Here is a 15248-nt window from a genome sequence, read left to right as displayed (position 1 = left end):
AAATTATATAGGTCTATGCCTTGGAGCGGTTCTAGGAATAGCTCGTACTGGCGTGGGCTTCCACACTATAGCACCGAACCGTCAAAACGGTGCGATCCTAGCTTACAGACTGCCGCACACGTGCGCCAGTGTTGCCAAGTGTCCCATGTTTCCGTGTTTTCAATGAATTTTTGCAATGGAATCCTTTAAGATTGAATTTCAATTAATGTGGTTCCGCTTTTTTAGAGGTAGATGAAGGGCGTGAGGTAATATAATGCACCTTTTTCCATGAAAATCTTAAAAAATGTTGTCTTTTTAAAGCACTGCTTCCGCATTTTTGTTATTTCATCGGCTGGCTACATTGCCGTCCACTGTCATAATTTGAAAATGACAGCTGTCAATCGGTGCTTACACACTAGGGAAATTGGTACGGAGCGCACCAGTATTATTATTCCACTGTCATAATTTGAAGATGACAGCTGTCAAACGGTGCGATGCAGCTTAGACACTAGGGAAATTGGTGCGGAGCGCACCAGTATTATTATTACCTGTCAGTTGGTGCGACGTGCATGCCCACCGCACCGCTATTAATAATAATTATGTGCGATGGAAGCTTACACACTATCGATAAATGCTCCGCACCGCACCAAGGTAGCGGTGCGGTGCGATAGTCTGTTTACGCTTTTAGAGGGAGCAAGTGATATTGCTATCTCATTCTACCGCATGGCTGCGTCCCTTGGAGTGGCCGGCGCTGGCCCATCGTGTAGAGGAGCCATTCTTCGAGCAACACCGGCTTCCGACACATCGGAAGGGAGGGGCCCAAGCGATATCTCACCGTACAAATCTTTCTGCCATTTTTCGCGGGGGGAAAGGTGCACACAGTCGCACTTCTCACACACTTACATACAAAATTCAATCTGTAATGACGACACAAATACATAGAAAATGATACACGTCAAAGACAAATCTTGCAAACCTCGATCTCTTTTTGTGTACGGTCTGTACGGACGAGTGACAAGTGTCACAACACGCACACTAACACATTTTCGTTGAAGCATGTTATTGTATTCTGAGAGATGAGAAGTCGGATTTGTCGCTCGACCGATCCGCAATTTGTACTGAGCGAGCAAAATCGATAAATCCAACAATATCATGAGACTAAAATATAATAATTGTGTTTGAATGTAATTAAACGTATGATATGTAAAAAAAATATTACATGTGAAATGTAACACTTTCTTTTTGTAAACTTGATGTCCCCGACCTCTTTTTATAACAAAAAACTGAGCAAACAGGCATTTTTGTGCAGCAGTGTTCACGCGCGCGTCTGGACTCGGTCTAGTGAAAAATCCAAGTGCAACTAGTTTTATTACCCGCGGTAGATTAGATTGACGCGCTAATCTTGTACCTCGGCAGAGGGGAAATAGTGCGAATGCCGCCTCCCTTCCGTGTTGCTCGAAGGAGCCATTACATGTGGCTCGGCTCGAGCTTGTAAGCCAAGATATAATGAGACTCGGCTTGATTCGGGAAATGAATTAGAGATTCACTAGATATGAAATAGTAAAGATATGTGACGTTCCACGAAAATGGGTACCTTATGGCGGCTGGTGCCGCGATTCGGGAAATGAATTAGAGATTCACTAGATGTGAAATAGTAAAGAGTAGTAACTATTTATTAATCTGTGGTAAAGATATGTGACGTTCCACGGCAAAAGGTACCTTATGGCGGCTGGCGCTTACGTCGCATAGCGCCGCAATAATATTGGAGCGGCGTTAATAATAGCGAAAGCGTCAACCGCCATAAGGTACCTTTTCTCGTGGAACGTCACATATCTTTACTATATCGTATCTAATCTCTTCATTTCCCGAATCGGGCCGACTATCCTGTTCGGTCACTTCCCCCCCACCTTTCATGCCTAATCCAGTTATACATATGTGACGTTCCACGGGAAAAGGTACCTTATGAGGGTTTCTAGTTTCGGAGATATTAAATGTTTTGTAAAGAGGTGAAAAAATGCTCAATTTTTTTTTATTGTGTGATCTGAAACCTTAATGCGTAACGTTTGTTTACCTGTTTTTATTTTTGTTATAAGTTAGTTATAAGCCTAGTAATGTCGTCTCAGAGTTTAGTAGAAAAGGTACCTTATGGAAAAAATATTGAAAATTCCCAAAAAAACTAGTCAATACGGGAAAAGAAGTTTGGTAGAGAACTGTATTAGCATTCTGCAAAACTAATTTGATAATTTCAGTTCTGGTTGGGGCGCCTCGCAAATATTATAACCGTACATAGACCGACATCACAAATCCAAGTAGACTGCTATTATACCAAAGTTACTCTCGTCAAGTCTTTCTTAACTAGAATAATCTTCATTTGGTTTGGTCGCATGCAGTAAATCAGCCATTGGTTTGCTGAAAAATGCCAATACCCGACGCATTACCTTATGGAATATCTGAGGTCATTGAACCTCAATGCCGCTTATCTTCAATAGCAACCGAAATATATTATTGATAAGAAATAGACGATTTATACCATCTTAACCCCAAAATATTATTAGTTTATCCTAACTGTTCCATCATCATCATGCCTCATCATGTAACTTGACCACAAGGTACCTTTTCATTACATACAAATTATTGGTCTTTTTTAAGATTATTATGACGAAGAACTAATTAAATTGGGGGCAGTTTAATGTAAATTAATATTTTCTATTCATAAAAGATAAACTATAATATGATTTATATTTTGTAGTGATGTATTATTAGATTTATTTCCATAAGGTACCTTTTCGTAAATGTATGGAGCAAATACTGTTATTGTTATGTAAGTTTAAAGTGGCATAAGGGGTTAAATATAGTATTTAGTTGGGGTTTTAGGATTTATTTCATTTGAATGACAGAATTTCTTTCATATGTGCTCAGAAAAATTGATTGTGTGTCACATTAAAAGTAAAAATATTCAATTTTGTGATTTTATATGAAAAAGTCAGAAAATACATTTTCACCTCTAAATCGGTATTGTTTTTTGCTTAAACTGTCTGTCAGTGTCGTTTTCTAATAGATAAAATTTAAATCTTGAGAGCTCATTGCAATCAATCGTGAAAATGAAATAAAACTTTATTTTCAAGAGATTGGTTAGTATACACATAAATCAGTCGATATCAAAAGTTTCTATTTGCATTACAGAACAAGTCGCAATATTTTTTTAATCTCAGATATATAAGGCATTATTATTTGTAGTCAACTATGTAACTTACTTCAGGAACATAGTTTTTTAGGCGGCTAAACTTAAAACTTCTCTATCGTAAAGTTGCTCATTTCACAACATTATTTTCAAAAAATCATATCTCTGTAACTACGCAACCTAGAAGGTTGATCTTTTGTGTTATCGATAGGTTATTTATTGTAGATTACTGGGGTATGCATAACTCCATACCCGCCATAAGGTACCTTTGACCGTGGGACGTCACATATACTATAGATTCATGCAGGGCAAGCTATGCTGGCGCCATCTGCTAAATACTTCGACCGGCCAACCCCCGATTTGATCGGACAATTTAATCAGATTGGTGAAAAATTGTCCCGTCTGGACTAGGCTTTGCTTTGCTAGGTCTATGCTTTGAGTAGTTTGAGATTTTGATTTGATTTTGATTATGGATTGATGTTGATGTGATGCTGATGCCGGAATTTTGTAGCATTTCTTGATACATATTCTACTCCTGTATTACTATATATTTTTCTAGAAATAATACCAGCCGGTGTTGTGTTAGTGTCAGGGTAAACGTGAGATAGTTTTGTTTCATTTGATATTATAACTTTACCATTTCAAAAATTTTCGCCATGTCGGGTAAGCTTACAATACGTATTATGATAATAAGCTGCATGAACGCGTCGCGAGTAAAAATGGCATGAAAATGCGGGTGAGGGATATAAGTTAAAATAATTATGCAGGTTAGGTTTTAGGTATCATTATAAATACACTAACGCTATACTCGCGCCGTGTACCAGCACTGTAGCACTTATTTCTAGACCATTTTTTATACACTTGTTTTTGCTAAAGCGTACAACAGTCATACAATAGGTATATTGGTGTATATTTGTTCGATTTTCAATAATAGGTATCCTCGTTCATGAAAGAATTCGTTGAGCTACCGAAATTTTAACATGGTTGTGTTATCATGTGACAGGTGTAGCATCAGACTGATGGAAATGGAAAAGGCATAGGTATATGTATTACCAATATAAGTATTGGAGACATTTTATTTCGTACTTATCATTCGATTACGCGTCTAGCTAACATACGCCAACTGACTATACATAATTATGTTGCCTCCACTTCACTTGCAATACGCAAAGTAGTCAAAGTACTATGTCCTTGTGACATATAACTGCAGCAGCATGCCCAACAAAACGAACAAAGAAGATTACCTATATCAATAAGGGGTCGCCAGACAGTAGCCAACAAAGCTTCCCATCAATGTGACCTTGCTGAAGCAATAATCAAGCCTCCCTTTTATGTACTTTCTTACTTTGTTAGTGCAAGTCAGCAAAGCAAAGAGGTCGGCAAATGCGGCTCCCAAGCCCCATGTGACTGTTTGGAGCAGCAATTTCTTTAAGACATCTAACTTACAGGATTAGGATTTAGACATTTTAGACCACTCCTAAACCTTCCTAAGACTGAGACCTAGAGATTCCTAAGACTAAGGTTAGCGGTTCTGTTCAAAAGTTTGGCAACCCCTCCTGAACTAAAGTATAGTAGGGCTCAGGTGAAGTAGAAAGTATTGTGACAATGTCAAGTTATTATGGTGTAAACTGGAAACTAACACATTGTTGCCTTTGAAATTTTGCCAATGGGAACATTTGATTTCAAACTGTAACCATTGCATTGTTCTCTATTCCTGACTGGTGGTCAAAGGCCTAACTGTGTGTGTGTGGATTTCATTTTGCTTAGTCACATTTTTTTAATAAACAGGTAAAAGAAGAGACAGATCGAGGTCACCAATGAATATGTCAGTAGATAGTGTTGGGCGCAGAAGGGATGGTAAAGGAAACAAAGATAACTCTAAAGGTAGTGACATGCCTGTTATAAATAATATGAACCCCATGATGATGGGTGGCATGTATCAACAAGGTAATTAAAGTAGATTTAACTATGTTGTTATAATTAATATGTTTACTGTGACATTAACATGCTGGCCACAACATTGCGGGACTAGCTTCAGCTAAGGCATAGATTGGAGCAAGACACAGTTATCAGACCTCTCGTTCCCACCTGTGGTTTTCGCCTTATGGTCAGGCCTTAAGTCTGAACAGCCTGATTCATTTAAGGCAATTTTTTTTGCCATCGCGAAGGTGTCAATATTGTTAATAAGTTACTATTAGGTACAGTCACGCTCCGTGATTGAGCCATTTAGGGTTCTAGCTAAATTAGACATTCCATAGCGCAAGTATTGAACAACCAATTTACCTAGGACCATAAATGGCATAACAATCGTGGAGCGTGATGGTACAATATGTTTTTGTATTTTAACTTCAACACAAAGTGAATTATTATTCACACACCAATTTATCAAAATTTTACTAACAAATTAAACTCTTATAGGTAATATGATGATGGGTGGCATGTATCCAAACATGATGATGCCTGGCGGGATGATGGGAGGTGGCATGATGCCAACTACAGGAATGGAAATGATGCCATCTACAGGTATGGACATAATTCCGCAACAGTCTATGGATATGTCTGCTATAGGTGCAGCATCCATGCCACCCTTGCCTCCATCAACTGGGACCCCAATGGACATGAACATGATGGGAGGCATGATGATGGACCCGTCCATGATGGGCATGTACCCCAATATGGGTACTATGGGAGGAGAAATGCCAATTGAAAAAAAAGAGATAGAGCTAAAACATTGCAAACTGATTCCACCTGCCCCGGGAACCCCTAATCCTCCACGCAGAGAACGCCCACCCGGTTGCCGCACCATATTCATTGGAGGACTCCCAGACAAAATAAGAGAGAGCATAGTTCGAGAGGTGTTTGAAAATTACGGAAGAATTCAAACCCTACGACTGTCAAAAAAGAATTTCTGCCATATAAGGTTTGATAGAGAATCATGTGTTGATGCTGCTATGCTCATATCTGGCTATCGTCTTAAACTTATAAATAAGGATAAAGATAAAAATGAGGAGGAAGAAGAGGAGGACAATCACGCCAATAGCGGATGGCTGCATGTAGATTATGCATTGGTAAGATTTTCATTAATTTTACTTACAAACTTAAATTAAAACTTACCATAATTACCCAAATTATTTGTTTATAAGTTTTTGATGACCGGTCTGGCCTAGCAGGTAGTGACCCTGCCTGCGAAGCCGATGGTCCTGGGTTCGAATCCCGGTAAGGGCATTTATTTGTGTGATGAGCACTGATATTTGTTCCTGAGTCATGGATGTTTTCTATGTATTTAAGTACATATTTGTATCTTATATATATTGTTGTCTGAGTACCCACAACACAAGCCTTCTTGAGCTTACCGTGGGACTTAGTCAATTTGTGTAAGAATGTCCCTATAATAATAAAGTAAAATGTTGATCAACCCTTATATTAATCAATTTCAGAGCCGAGATGACCAAAACGAGTATGAAAGACGTCAAAGACAAATGCAACGTGTGCAAGAGCAGCAAATGCAGCAGTTGACCGCACAGCAAGAAATGGCTAGCAAATATAGCGCGCCATCATCCTATAATCGACGACCACGAGAAGACTCCCCTGTCAGGATTACACCATTCTCCAATCTTGCTATCACCCAAATTGCTGAGAAAATTAAAAATGAGGAGCAGTTTTCAAACACTTTACCAGTAAGTATATGTGCATTACTTCACCTATCTATTTTAAGTAAAAGGTAAAAATTGATTAACATATGAACTGTAATTTTTCAGACATTAGTGGCGTGGTTAGAAAGAGGAGAGTGTTCGAAGAAGAATTCAAATCAATTTTATTCCATGATTCAGGCGACCAACTCTCACATTCGTAGACTGTTTAACGAAAAAATGCAAGCTGAAGAAGAGTTGCAAGACACCAAAGAAAGAGTTAAAACTCACATTGAGAATGTGATTAACCAGCGTAAGTAAAAAAGTATTAGGCAAATTATGGAGTCAGATCTCTAGACAGTTCTCTCTAAAATCTCTTGTTCAATGGTCCCTCTTTTGGCAGAAAGTCCTATATTCTCGTCACATTTTCGTGACTAATTCTCTCAGGTCTCAACCAGGTAAGATCCTAGTGATCCAAAACCAGCAGTTTACGAACAATGAAAACATCAACTACAAAAGCATTTCTTGGCAATGAAATTATGGTCTACCATTTTCTAACTATTGACTAATGTTTTTTTTAATCTATATAAGTCATCAAATGTTTTTGAGTTGGCGATCGGTACAACGTCTTATAGAGGGTTAACAAAAATTTTACCTTTTAAATTTAATGAAGCTGCTTTCTCATAATTAATAAGTTTTATAACTTGCATTAATAGTGACAGAATCTGTATCTGCTTAATTGAATTTAACTGTTTCAACTTTTGTTAGCCGGTCTCTATTTTCCAATGGCACCATAAAGTGTACACACTGTACATTCTCTGGTTCCACCACAGGCATAATAAATTTTAATCTTTTAACATTAAAATTTATTAAAACAACTCTCGTACGCGCGTGAGTTATTTAGAATTCAAATAAATTTAGTGGCCCCTATAACGCCGAGAAGAGATCATGTTGAAGTTATATTCTAAAAAAATCACGCGCGCATTGTAGTACAACTGGGGCAGCACTCATAAATCCTATCCTGGCGCAGCTCAGCCAATGTGTAATTTAACCGTCTTTACCGAACGTGTCTGCAAGCCGAATCAGCTTCAGTTAACATGTACAGTACAGACTGAAACTATTGTGTAAGTGACTCATTTACTTACGCATCGAACTTTTGAAAGAGTAACATACTAATTTAACACAAAAAGTTGGAAAGAATCGTTGCGAAAGTAATTGATATCTCTGTGTGGTACCGCACCATCATGTGTCTCTTGACACTCCAGAAGGCCGACGGTGTCTGCAACATTTCAAAGTCCGTCCCGAAACATACATGGTTATTGTAATCGTCTGCAATGAACCATTAACTCGTCGGTAAAGCCTGGGAGACCGGTCGCGAATGTACGACGGTATGTGTGACTCCATGGTCACATTTGAGGCTTTTAACGTATATTTTGTGAAACTCAGTCGAACAGGTGGCGAAGGTATTCACGGCCGCGACTCACCAGCGCGTTTGGGATCATTTCACCAAACCACAGCGAAAGAACATTGAGACATGGCAGAAAATGACTCAGGTACAATATGTGTATGTTTTAAAAATAGGGACTTTTTCTCTTATTATCTTTTCTTTTATTGTTCAATTAAGTGGTTTCTCAGAGGGAGATTTTGAATGGTAACAAGAAGTATTTAGGTTTTGTAACTATACGAAATTTTTTATAAACAAGTTAATATGCTGTAACCTGCTCAGAAAACGGCTGTCTAAGGTAAGTGAAGAGCAGATCAGGTCATTTATTGTTATTATGGTATTTTATAAGGTACACAAGACAGCTACACTTGCAAGTAAATATTATAGGAGCAATCGTTGAAAATTCTGCAAGAATATAATTTCTATCAAAACTGTTAAGCGTCGGTTTCATTTATTCTAACCATTCAAAAAATATATAGTAACTTTTACTTAGGTTATTAGATACAGTAATATTTTAGAATCGTAAAATTGTGGACGTTTGTAGCGTCGCGCTCATTTGCTCATTGATACAGTTTCTTGTTATGTCACTTCTATGAAATATCTTTCTATTATACGCATCATTTAATTTTAAGACATTTATCGGAGAGAAAAACTCAATTGTTCAAAGTTATTTGTTTGTTTCCATGTTAACTGACACCCGGCTTTTTCCTTTTAGATTCTTGTAGAAATTGCACGGGTGGCTCGATTTCTTTGCTTCCGAGTGTAGTACCTACACCAAATACTGCCTACACATAGGATTCCACACTTCGTATCAATAAGTTTACTAATAATAAAATAATCGCATTTTCCAGGAATTCAATGCATTGAAAGAGGAATTCAACGAGAAATTTATTGGCTCTGATGACAATGACGGTTTCAACAACGGTGCATATAATAATATGAACCAAGGATATGGGAATTCCATGGGGAACTCTGGTGGGATGGATGAGGACACACAGAATTTGAAGGTATTTTTTTTTAATAAAGTGTATCTCATATCCATCATATTTCCTTGGAAGGCAAGATATATTTTGGAGTAAATTAATCCTTATTTTATTTCAGCGTGAGAACGACAGTCTACGTTTCCAACTGGAAGCATACAAAAACGAAGTTGATGTTATCAAAGCAGATGCCCAAAAGGAGATGGAGAAGTTCAAAGCGCAATTCATTGCTCGCCAAGCTTTGAACAGTCATTTTGAGAAAAATGTAAGTCATCTTGTATTACAGTAAAACTTGATTAACAACCTCCTTGGTGAAAAACCTCCATAACTGGAACTCATGCTGACACCCACATGCCGCTTCAAAGGGAAAAATAACAAAAAATCCGTATTTTAGACCTAAACCTAATTTTTGGTAACTATCAAAAGTTGAAAAAAAAGAAGTTATTTCTTCTTCATACAAAATTGACACACCCTTGAACACATCACCTTCCGTCATCTGAGGACCTACCGCGAACACCGAAGTTTCAAAATTGCGGGCATCATTCTCTCATTCTAATAACGCCTTTATTGGAATGCCCGCAATTTGCAAACTTCGGTGTTCGCGGTGGGCCCTATGATCTGTTAACGGAAAATTTTCCCTAAGGCCAATTGCGTTGAGTAGTGGTAAGTATTAATTATTAACTTTTTAATGTATTTTAGCCGCCACTGCCACAACCTATCGTAAAGCCACCGCCGCCGCCACCGCTGCCGGACGATTTGGACGCCAAAGTACACTTGAAGGAGTCTGTGGAAGCTGGTTGTGGGGAAGCTAAATTGATTGGAGTGATGTCTGCGTTCCTTCAGGTACCTATATACTTGTATTAAGACACGTCACGTTGTTGGTCGTGTGGCAAGGATGCTTATGTATCCCCATTTATTTATAATTAGTAGAAATACATCTACTTTTAATCTTTATTGAAAAAAAAAATGGTTTTTTCACCATTGAAAATGTGACCATTATTGTGACATAACAAAACAAATCAACTCTTATTATTTACCATATAGTAAGTTATATAAAAACTGTCAAGCCATTTCCGATAGTAGACAAAAGCGGCAAATTAAAAAAAACTGAACCTACAATTCCACCAAGTCTCAAGTACTACATATCCCGCCCGGTCTTTTTTGGAATGACCCCTCGAGTCCCAGTTATATATAACCTCTAACTCCCAGGAGGTTTCGATTTTCATACATTTTATATGATATAGCGTCAATAGCGTGTGCGATATGGCGTCCGTGACTTGGAGGTAACTTTTCTACCTACACGATATCACTTCTGCGAGACGTTAATAACGAGTTTCTTACCATTTGTTGTGAAACAAATAAATAGTAAACTTCCTTCACAGGTGCACCCGCACGGCGCAAGCCTCGACTACGTCGTCTCGTACGTCCGCGCCCTGTTCCCGCACGTGACGCAGGCCACGGTCCACCACGTGCTGCAGAAACACCCCGACGTGTTCCAGTGCGCCACGCAGGGCGTCGGCGCCAACATCGAGAAACGGTGGCTCTTCAACGCCTTCACCAAAGATGACGTTAAGCCGCTTATGGATGGATAAGTAATGTTAATGTAGTACATATAGTCATATCATTTTAGGCTCACATAATAAATGCCTTTAAGTGTCACATTACGGTATTTTAATTATCTGTACAAACTAATTTTTGGGAACTCCTCGATGCAAAAATCTTAATGCGTTTTTCAACCTTAAGTGCAGCCCAATATTAAAATAATTGGACAAAAAACAAAAAATGGCGCTCAAATCGGTTCATCCGTTGGAGAGCTACGAAGCCCCAAACACGATACTCACAATAAACTTACAACACTCCTCTTTTACAAACAAATAGACCGAGAAAAACGAACTTAATGTAGGTATGATTAGAAAAACGTAATTATTCAGTGCGTCTTTTGTTGTTGAGCTTGTAATTCGCTGACGGTTTGCATATACTCCGCCGTAGCTTCCTCCAGGTCCCTGTCGTTGGCGGTGTGGTCGGCCTCCGTGGCCTGCGGTCCACCATCGCGGTCTTGACGCATCCGCAGTCTCAACTCTCTCATTCGTGCTTCCAGTATTCGCTCACGTTTGTTTTCTCGTTCCAAAATCTGGAAAATAGTTCACTTTTGGGCGAAGAATTCATTAGTCATGCTACTCGCAAGGCTGACAATACAAAAATTAACAAATTGGCCAGTAGACTACTGGCCAGTAGGCCAATTTGTTAATCAAGGTCCACATAAGGTCTACTACTGGCAGTAGTACGACTTCAAGTATGATATGTATTATCATGACACGTCCAACTTACAGAAGTCAGTAGCTGTTTGTCGTTCTTGTCAGCTGTTCCCAGGTTTTGTGACAGTTCTGCCAGATATACTGTTCCTTTGCTACTTCCACACGCCACTAGGAGACCCTGAAATGTGTTTAGAATAAGTACACATTTGTGTCTTTTTCGTTTAGTACAAACAAAAGAATGAAGCCATCTTCACCCCATAGAAACTATAGAAAAAACACTCGAGTCTCTATTTGAGCCCAACGTGCAATCATTCCGTGTTATTTATAAACTTTCTTAGTCGAGGGTAAAACTAGCCCAATCTTATTGACATATCGGTTGGCACGAGACTAGAATTATAAATGATTCATTCAATTCAATTTGATTCATTCAGTTCTTAGTCTATTAGACCTACCGCTTCATGCGGCCGTAACCTCAGTAAAGGTTCATCACATAGTTGAGCTGTGACTATTGGGGCGCTCCTTCTTCGCAACAGGTCCCAGCACGATAAGCATCCATCCCATTGCGTAACTAGCATTAGCGAAAATCTGTAGACCGCAATCAATTTTAGCTTATCGAAGTCATTAATTATAATCTATTTAGTTGAAATTTTATTTGTCTTTTACTTGTTTGGTTTTTGTAATCCTACACCAACTATAAGTTTCTGTTTGCCTGATACTTCTGTAACTTGTGGCATGTTCGTTCATACTTCATAGTCATTACTCATTAGATATTGTTGTATAATGTTACCTTTTGAATTTAAGACTTGTGAAGTATTATTCAACCGCTCATCAAAAACAGGCTCTTCCAAGCACAATTTTATCAAAAAGTCAAAATTAAATGATCTCACATTAAAATTTTTACCCAATTCGGTCAAATCATACCCAAGTTACCTAATAGGGTTCCAAGCACCATCCGTGAGCTTCGTCCGATGCGAATAGGTCCAAAGTATAGAGGACTCCCTGCAATCCTCGCTCCAAACTCGAGCTGTCCAGTCGCCAACCGTCAGAAAGTTTTTTAGAAATGTTGGGTTTCGCTGCAGAGCGTAAACGGGTCCAAGATGGGCTTCATACTGGAAAGACATAAAAACAATTAAAATTAAGTTTTTCATTCTAAACGCATATCAAATTTATATCCCTGAAGTGAGTTGCCTAATGCTGAACTAGATAATTTGGCATATTGACTTACTTTGGTTGGCAATTTCTCCAGAGGGTTTTTGCCTTTACGATTTCCACCTATCACTGCTCCAGTTTCAGTCCCAACCATGAATCTGAAATGTATTTAATTGTGTAAAGGTTTAATAGAACCAGCCAATCTTAACATTTCTCTTCGATCTCACCTGGTAGGTATCGTTGGTTCGTATTCCAGTGCGGATACTCCCAAAGAATTTTCAAAACTTTGTGTGTCAGTTGGAAGCTTCACTAGATCTATAATCATCGAGTCTGTAGGTTCACTCATGTTCCGTGTATCCCACCTGCCAAACAGCAAGAAGAATTGAATGTCCCATGGCACGGAAGCCAACGGTAGTTATATTTCACAAATCTACCTAGCTTTTCTAAGCCACCGTTTAAAAATGACATACCGAGCAATAAACTCAAATTTATTCAACCTCTACCTAAAATTTCCGTCGAACATGCTTTTGTCAAGCGAAACGTCTATAGATTCACGTACCATTTAACAACGCCATCAGGGCCGGACGAGAAGAATTCAGCGCCCGTCTTGGAGTTGATAAACAAAACGTTTCTGACGAGATCCCGGTGGGCCACGTGAGGAGGACACACACCTGCTGCTTCGCCTCCTTTACGCATATCCCACCAACCCACCTAAAACATCGAATGGTTCACTCCCTGGTTATATAATAATGGTTTTATTTGTTCTAAATACCGGTAGGTTTGTACCTGGCCATTCAACATCCCTCCAACCAGTATATTTAGATCTCGTGGATTGTACTGCAAATCAAGAAGTGGTTGCGTGGGTTTTATCGTTAGTTCCGGCGCATTGGCATTTTCTAAAAAAATAAAAGCATAATGATATCAGTTCATATATTCTATTAGAATTTCCCTATCAACTTTACAAAATTGATGTCAAATTCTCGGGCTGTTAAAATTAAGTATGTTGCAACGTAGTTGCAACTGAACTCCCATCAGTCTTAGCCTTACTTACCTATTAAGTACTAGCCGAATCATTAGGCAAACTAGAACCATCTAATAGTTTTTTTAGCTGAACAATTCCCCAGTGAAAGGCCACTTGCGCTAATCTCTGGTTATATTTCACGCGGTAGGTATATCAACGAAATCACGAATACTTAACTAAACCAACGGGAAACAAGGTAACATATAGATAGAGGTGTCTTACCTATATCCCAAATATAAGAGACCTGCGGAGCTCGACTATTTCTCATGAGATCTATATCGGCATACGCAGTCGCCAATCGAGCCCCCCCATCCGCTTGCCACGACAGTGATCGCACGGGCCTTCTGGTCTCTGGCTCCCTGTACACGTTCACTGTATGGCAACTGCTCCGTTCGACCGGTGGAATCGAGGGGAGTTCGGAATAATATGTCTGGTACATGTCGATTGCGTGGTTCTGAAGGATGTTGTGTTCCATACTCTGTATAGTAATCATAATGAGTTATTTACCATCGACGAGCAGTTCAAAGGACAAAGAAATTGGAGAAGATAAACAAGGAAGATAATATTAGGTACGGGTCAAAAGAGCCTGTCAATTATTCCACAACTGCTTGAGGCTCACATGGAGGAGCTCATAGGACTCATAGGATATATAAGGGGTTAAAAAATCTAACATTTATCAGAAAACTGCTAAGAGGAATAGAAAAGAGAGAGTGTACGTTTTTCCCTCTCTTTTAGCAGATAGATATACCTATAGCAGTGTTCGGCGATATGATAGATGTAATTCATGTAATAACCCATAAAGATACAGCTAGATGGTCCAGTCAAGTGATCTTACAGGGAATCTACTGTCTGTCGTTTCAGTTCTAGTGAACGCTTTTCAATGTTGCCGTGTTATGATCTTATGATCCTTATATAAATTAAAATATTTCAGTGTAGGTAGGTAGTTCGTATATTTAACTTACATGACCCAAATGCATAACGGCGTGTATGTACGCATCGTCTTTCTCGATCTTGCGACGGTACCGTTGTGTTGCCTCGGGATCATTCATATTTATATCTTTTGGCCAACCGCCTTCTATGTGATTTATCCCAGAACTCGTGTATTCGGCTCTAAAATTTAAAAACATCTTAAATAGGTAGGTACTTAATTAACCGACTCTTGGTTCATGAATCATGACACTCCTGGCGTGTCTAACCAAGCTGGATAGGGAAGAACAGTCTATTTTAAGCTTACCTACCTTACAGAATTAACCCAATGCTCTGACATGCTACTGGTATTTTGTATAGCCACATGCACTGGATTCCGCAATATGTAATTCTTGTAATGCGCGGGGTTGTTTGGTATATCGATGAGCACTTCCGGTCCATAGTCTTCGAATAGGCATTGTCTCCCGAAATCTTTTCTTTTTTTGGTGTATTCATATTGGATTTCAGTCTTCTCCGGCTTTTCCATAATTACGTAATATTGTTGTTTACGGGCAGCCTTCTTCTCTGGTAAATTTAATCGATAAAGAAGTCGCTAGGTAACCTACTAACTAATAGCCGAGTTGTTAATGTGTTCCCCAATCCCCAGTGCATCTGTTAAAATAGTCCATGAGGGCAAGTTTATA

General features: G+C 38.9%; 3 protein-coding genes across 3 annotated transcripts in view; 2 read left to right on the top strand and 1 right to left on the bottom strand.

The window, feature by feature from the left end:
- Nucleotides 1–15248, top strand: part of LOC134795538 (activating transcription factor of chaperone) — a 197947-nt gene that overhangs the window by 102446 nt on the left and 80253 nt on the right. The gene's annotated exons all lie outside the window — the stretch shown is intronic.
- On the top strand, nucleotides 3669–10874 carry LOC134795518 (ecto-NOX disulfide-thiol exchanger 2-like). Its single transcript, XM_063767399.1, has 10 exons — nucleotides 3669–3823; nucleotides 4949–5107; nucleotides 5579–6228; nucleotides 6598–6837; nucleotides 6919–7102; nucleotides 8236–8342; nucleotides 9085–9240; nucleotides 9335–9478; nucleotides 9913–10056; nucleotides 10596–10874. Exons 1-10 carry the CDS (start codon nucleotides 3817–3819, stop codon nucleotides 10803–10805), a joined length of 2001 nt encoding a protein of 666 aa, XP_063623469.1. The 5' UTR covers nucleotides 3669–3816; the 3' UTR covers nucleotides 10806–10874.
- Nucleotides 10992–15175, bottom strand: LOC134795784 (dynein intermediate chain 3, ciliary). Its single transcript, XM_063767720.1, has 11 exons — nucleotides 14877–15175; nucleotides 14601–14748; nucleotides 13861–14116; nucleotides 13404–13513; nucleotides 13177–13328; nucleotides 12845–12979; nucleotides 12694–12775; nucleotides 12399–12577; nucleotides 11921–12053; nucleotides 11542–11646; nucleotides 10992–11344 (listed from the first exon to the last, which is right to left on the bottom strand). Exons 1-11 carry the CDS (start codon nucleotides 15089–15091, stop codon nucleotides 11141–11143), a joined length of 1719 nt encoding a protein of 572 aa, XP_063623790.1. The 5' UTR covers nucleotides 15092–15175; the 3' UTR covers nucleotides 10992–11140.

This window comes from Cydia splendana, chromosome 12 (assembly GCF_910591565.1).
Source record: "Cydia splendana chromosome 12, ilCydSple1.2, whole genome shotgun sequence".
NCBI classification, from domain to species: Eukaryota; Metazoa; Arthropoda; class Insecta; order Lepidoptera; family Tortricidae; genus Cydia; species Cydia splendana.
This window is presented reverse-complemented; position numbering and strand designations above follow the sequence as displayed.

Bases quoted from the DNA above. Each gene is read 5' to 3' on its own strand.
- LOC134795784 (XM_063767720.1), bottom strand. From the start codon at position 15,091: ATGGAAAAGCCGGAGAAGACTGAAATCCAATATGAATACACCAAAAAA. The intron at 12,776-12,844 runs GTGAGATCGAAG...AATACATTTCAG, and splicing joins GAACCAACGATACCTACCAG to ATTCATGGTTGGGACTGAAA. The intron at 11,647-11,920 runs GTAGGTCTAATA...AACACATTTCAG, and splicing joins GGTTACGGCCGCATGAAGCG to GGTCTCCTAGTGGCGTGTGG.
- LOC134795518 (XM_063767399.1), top strand. The intron at 9,479-9,912 runs GTAAGTCATCTT...AATGTATTTTAG, and splicing joins ACAGTCATTTTGAGAAAAAT to CCGCCACTGCCACAACCTAT. The intron at 10,057-10,595 runs GTACCTATATAC...CTTCCTTCACAG, and splicing joins TGATGTCTGCGTTCCTTCAG to GTGCACCCGCACGGCGCAAG.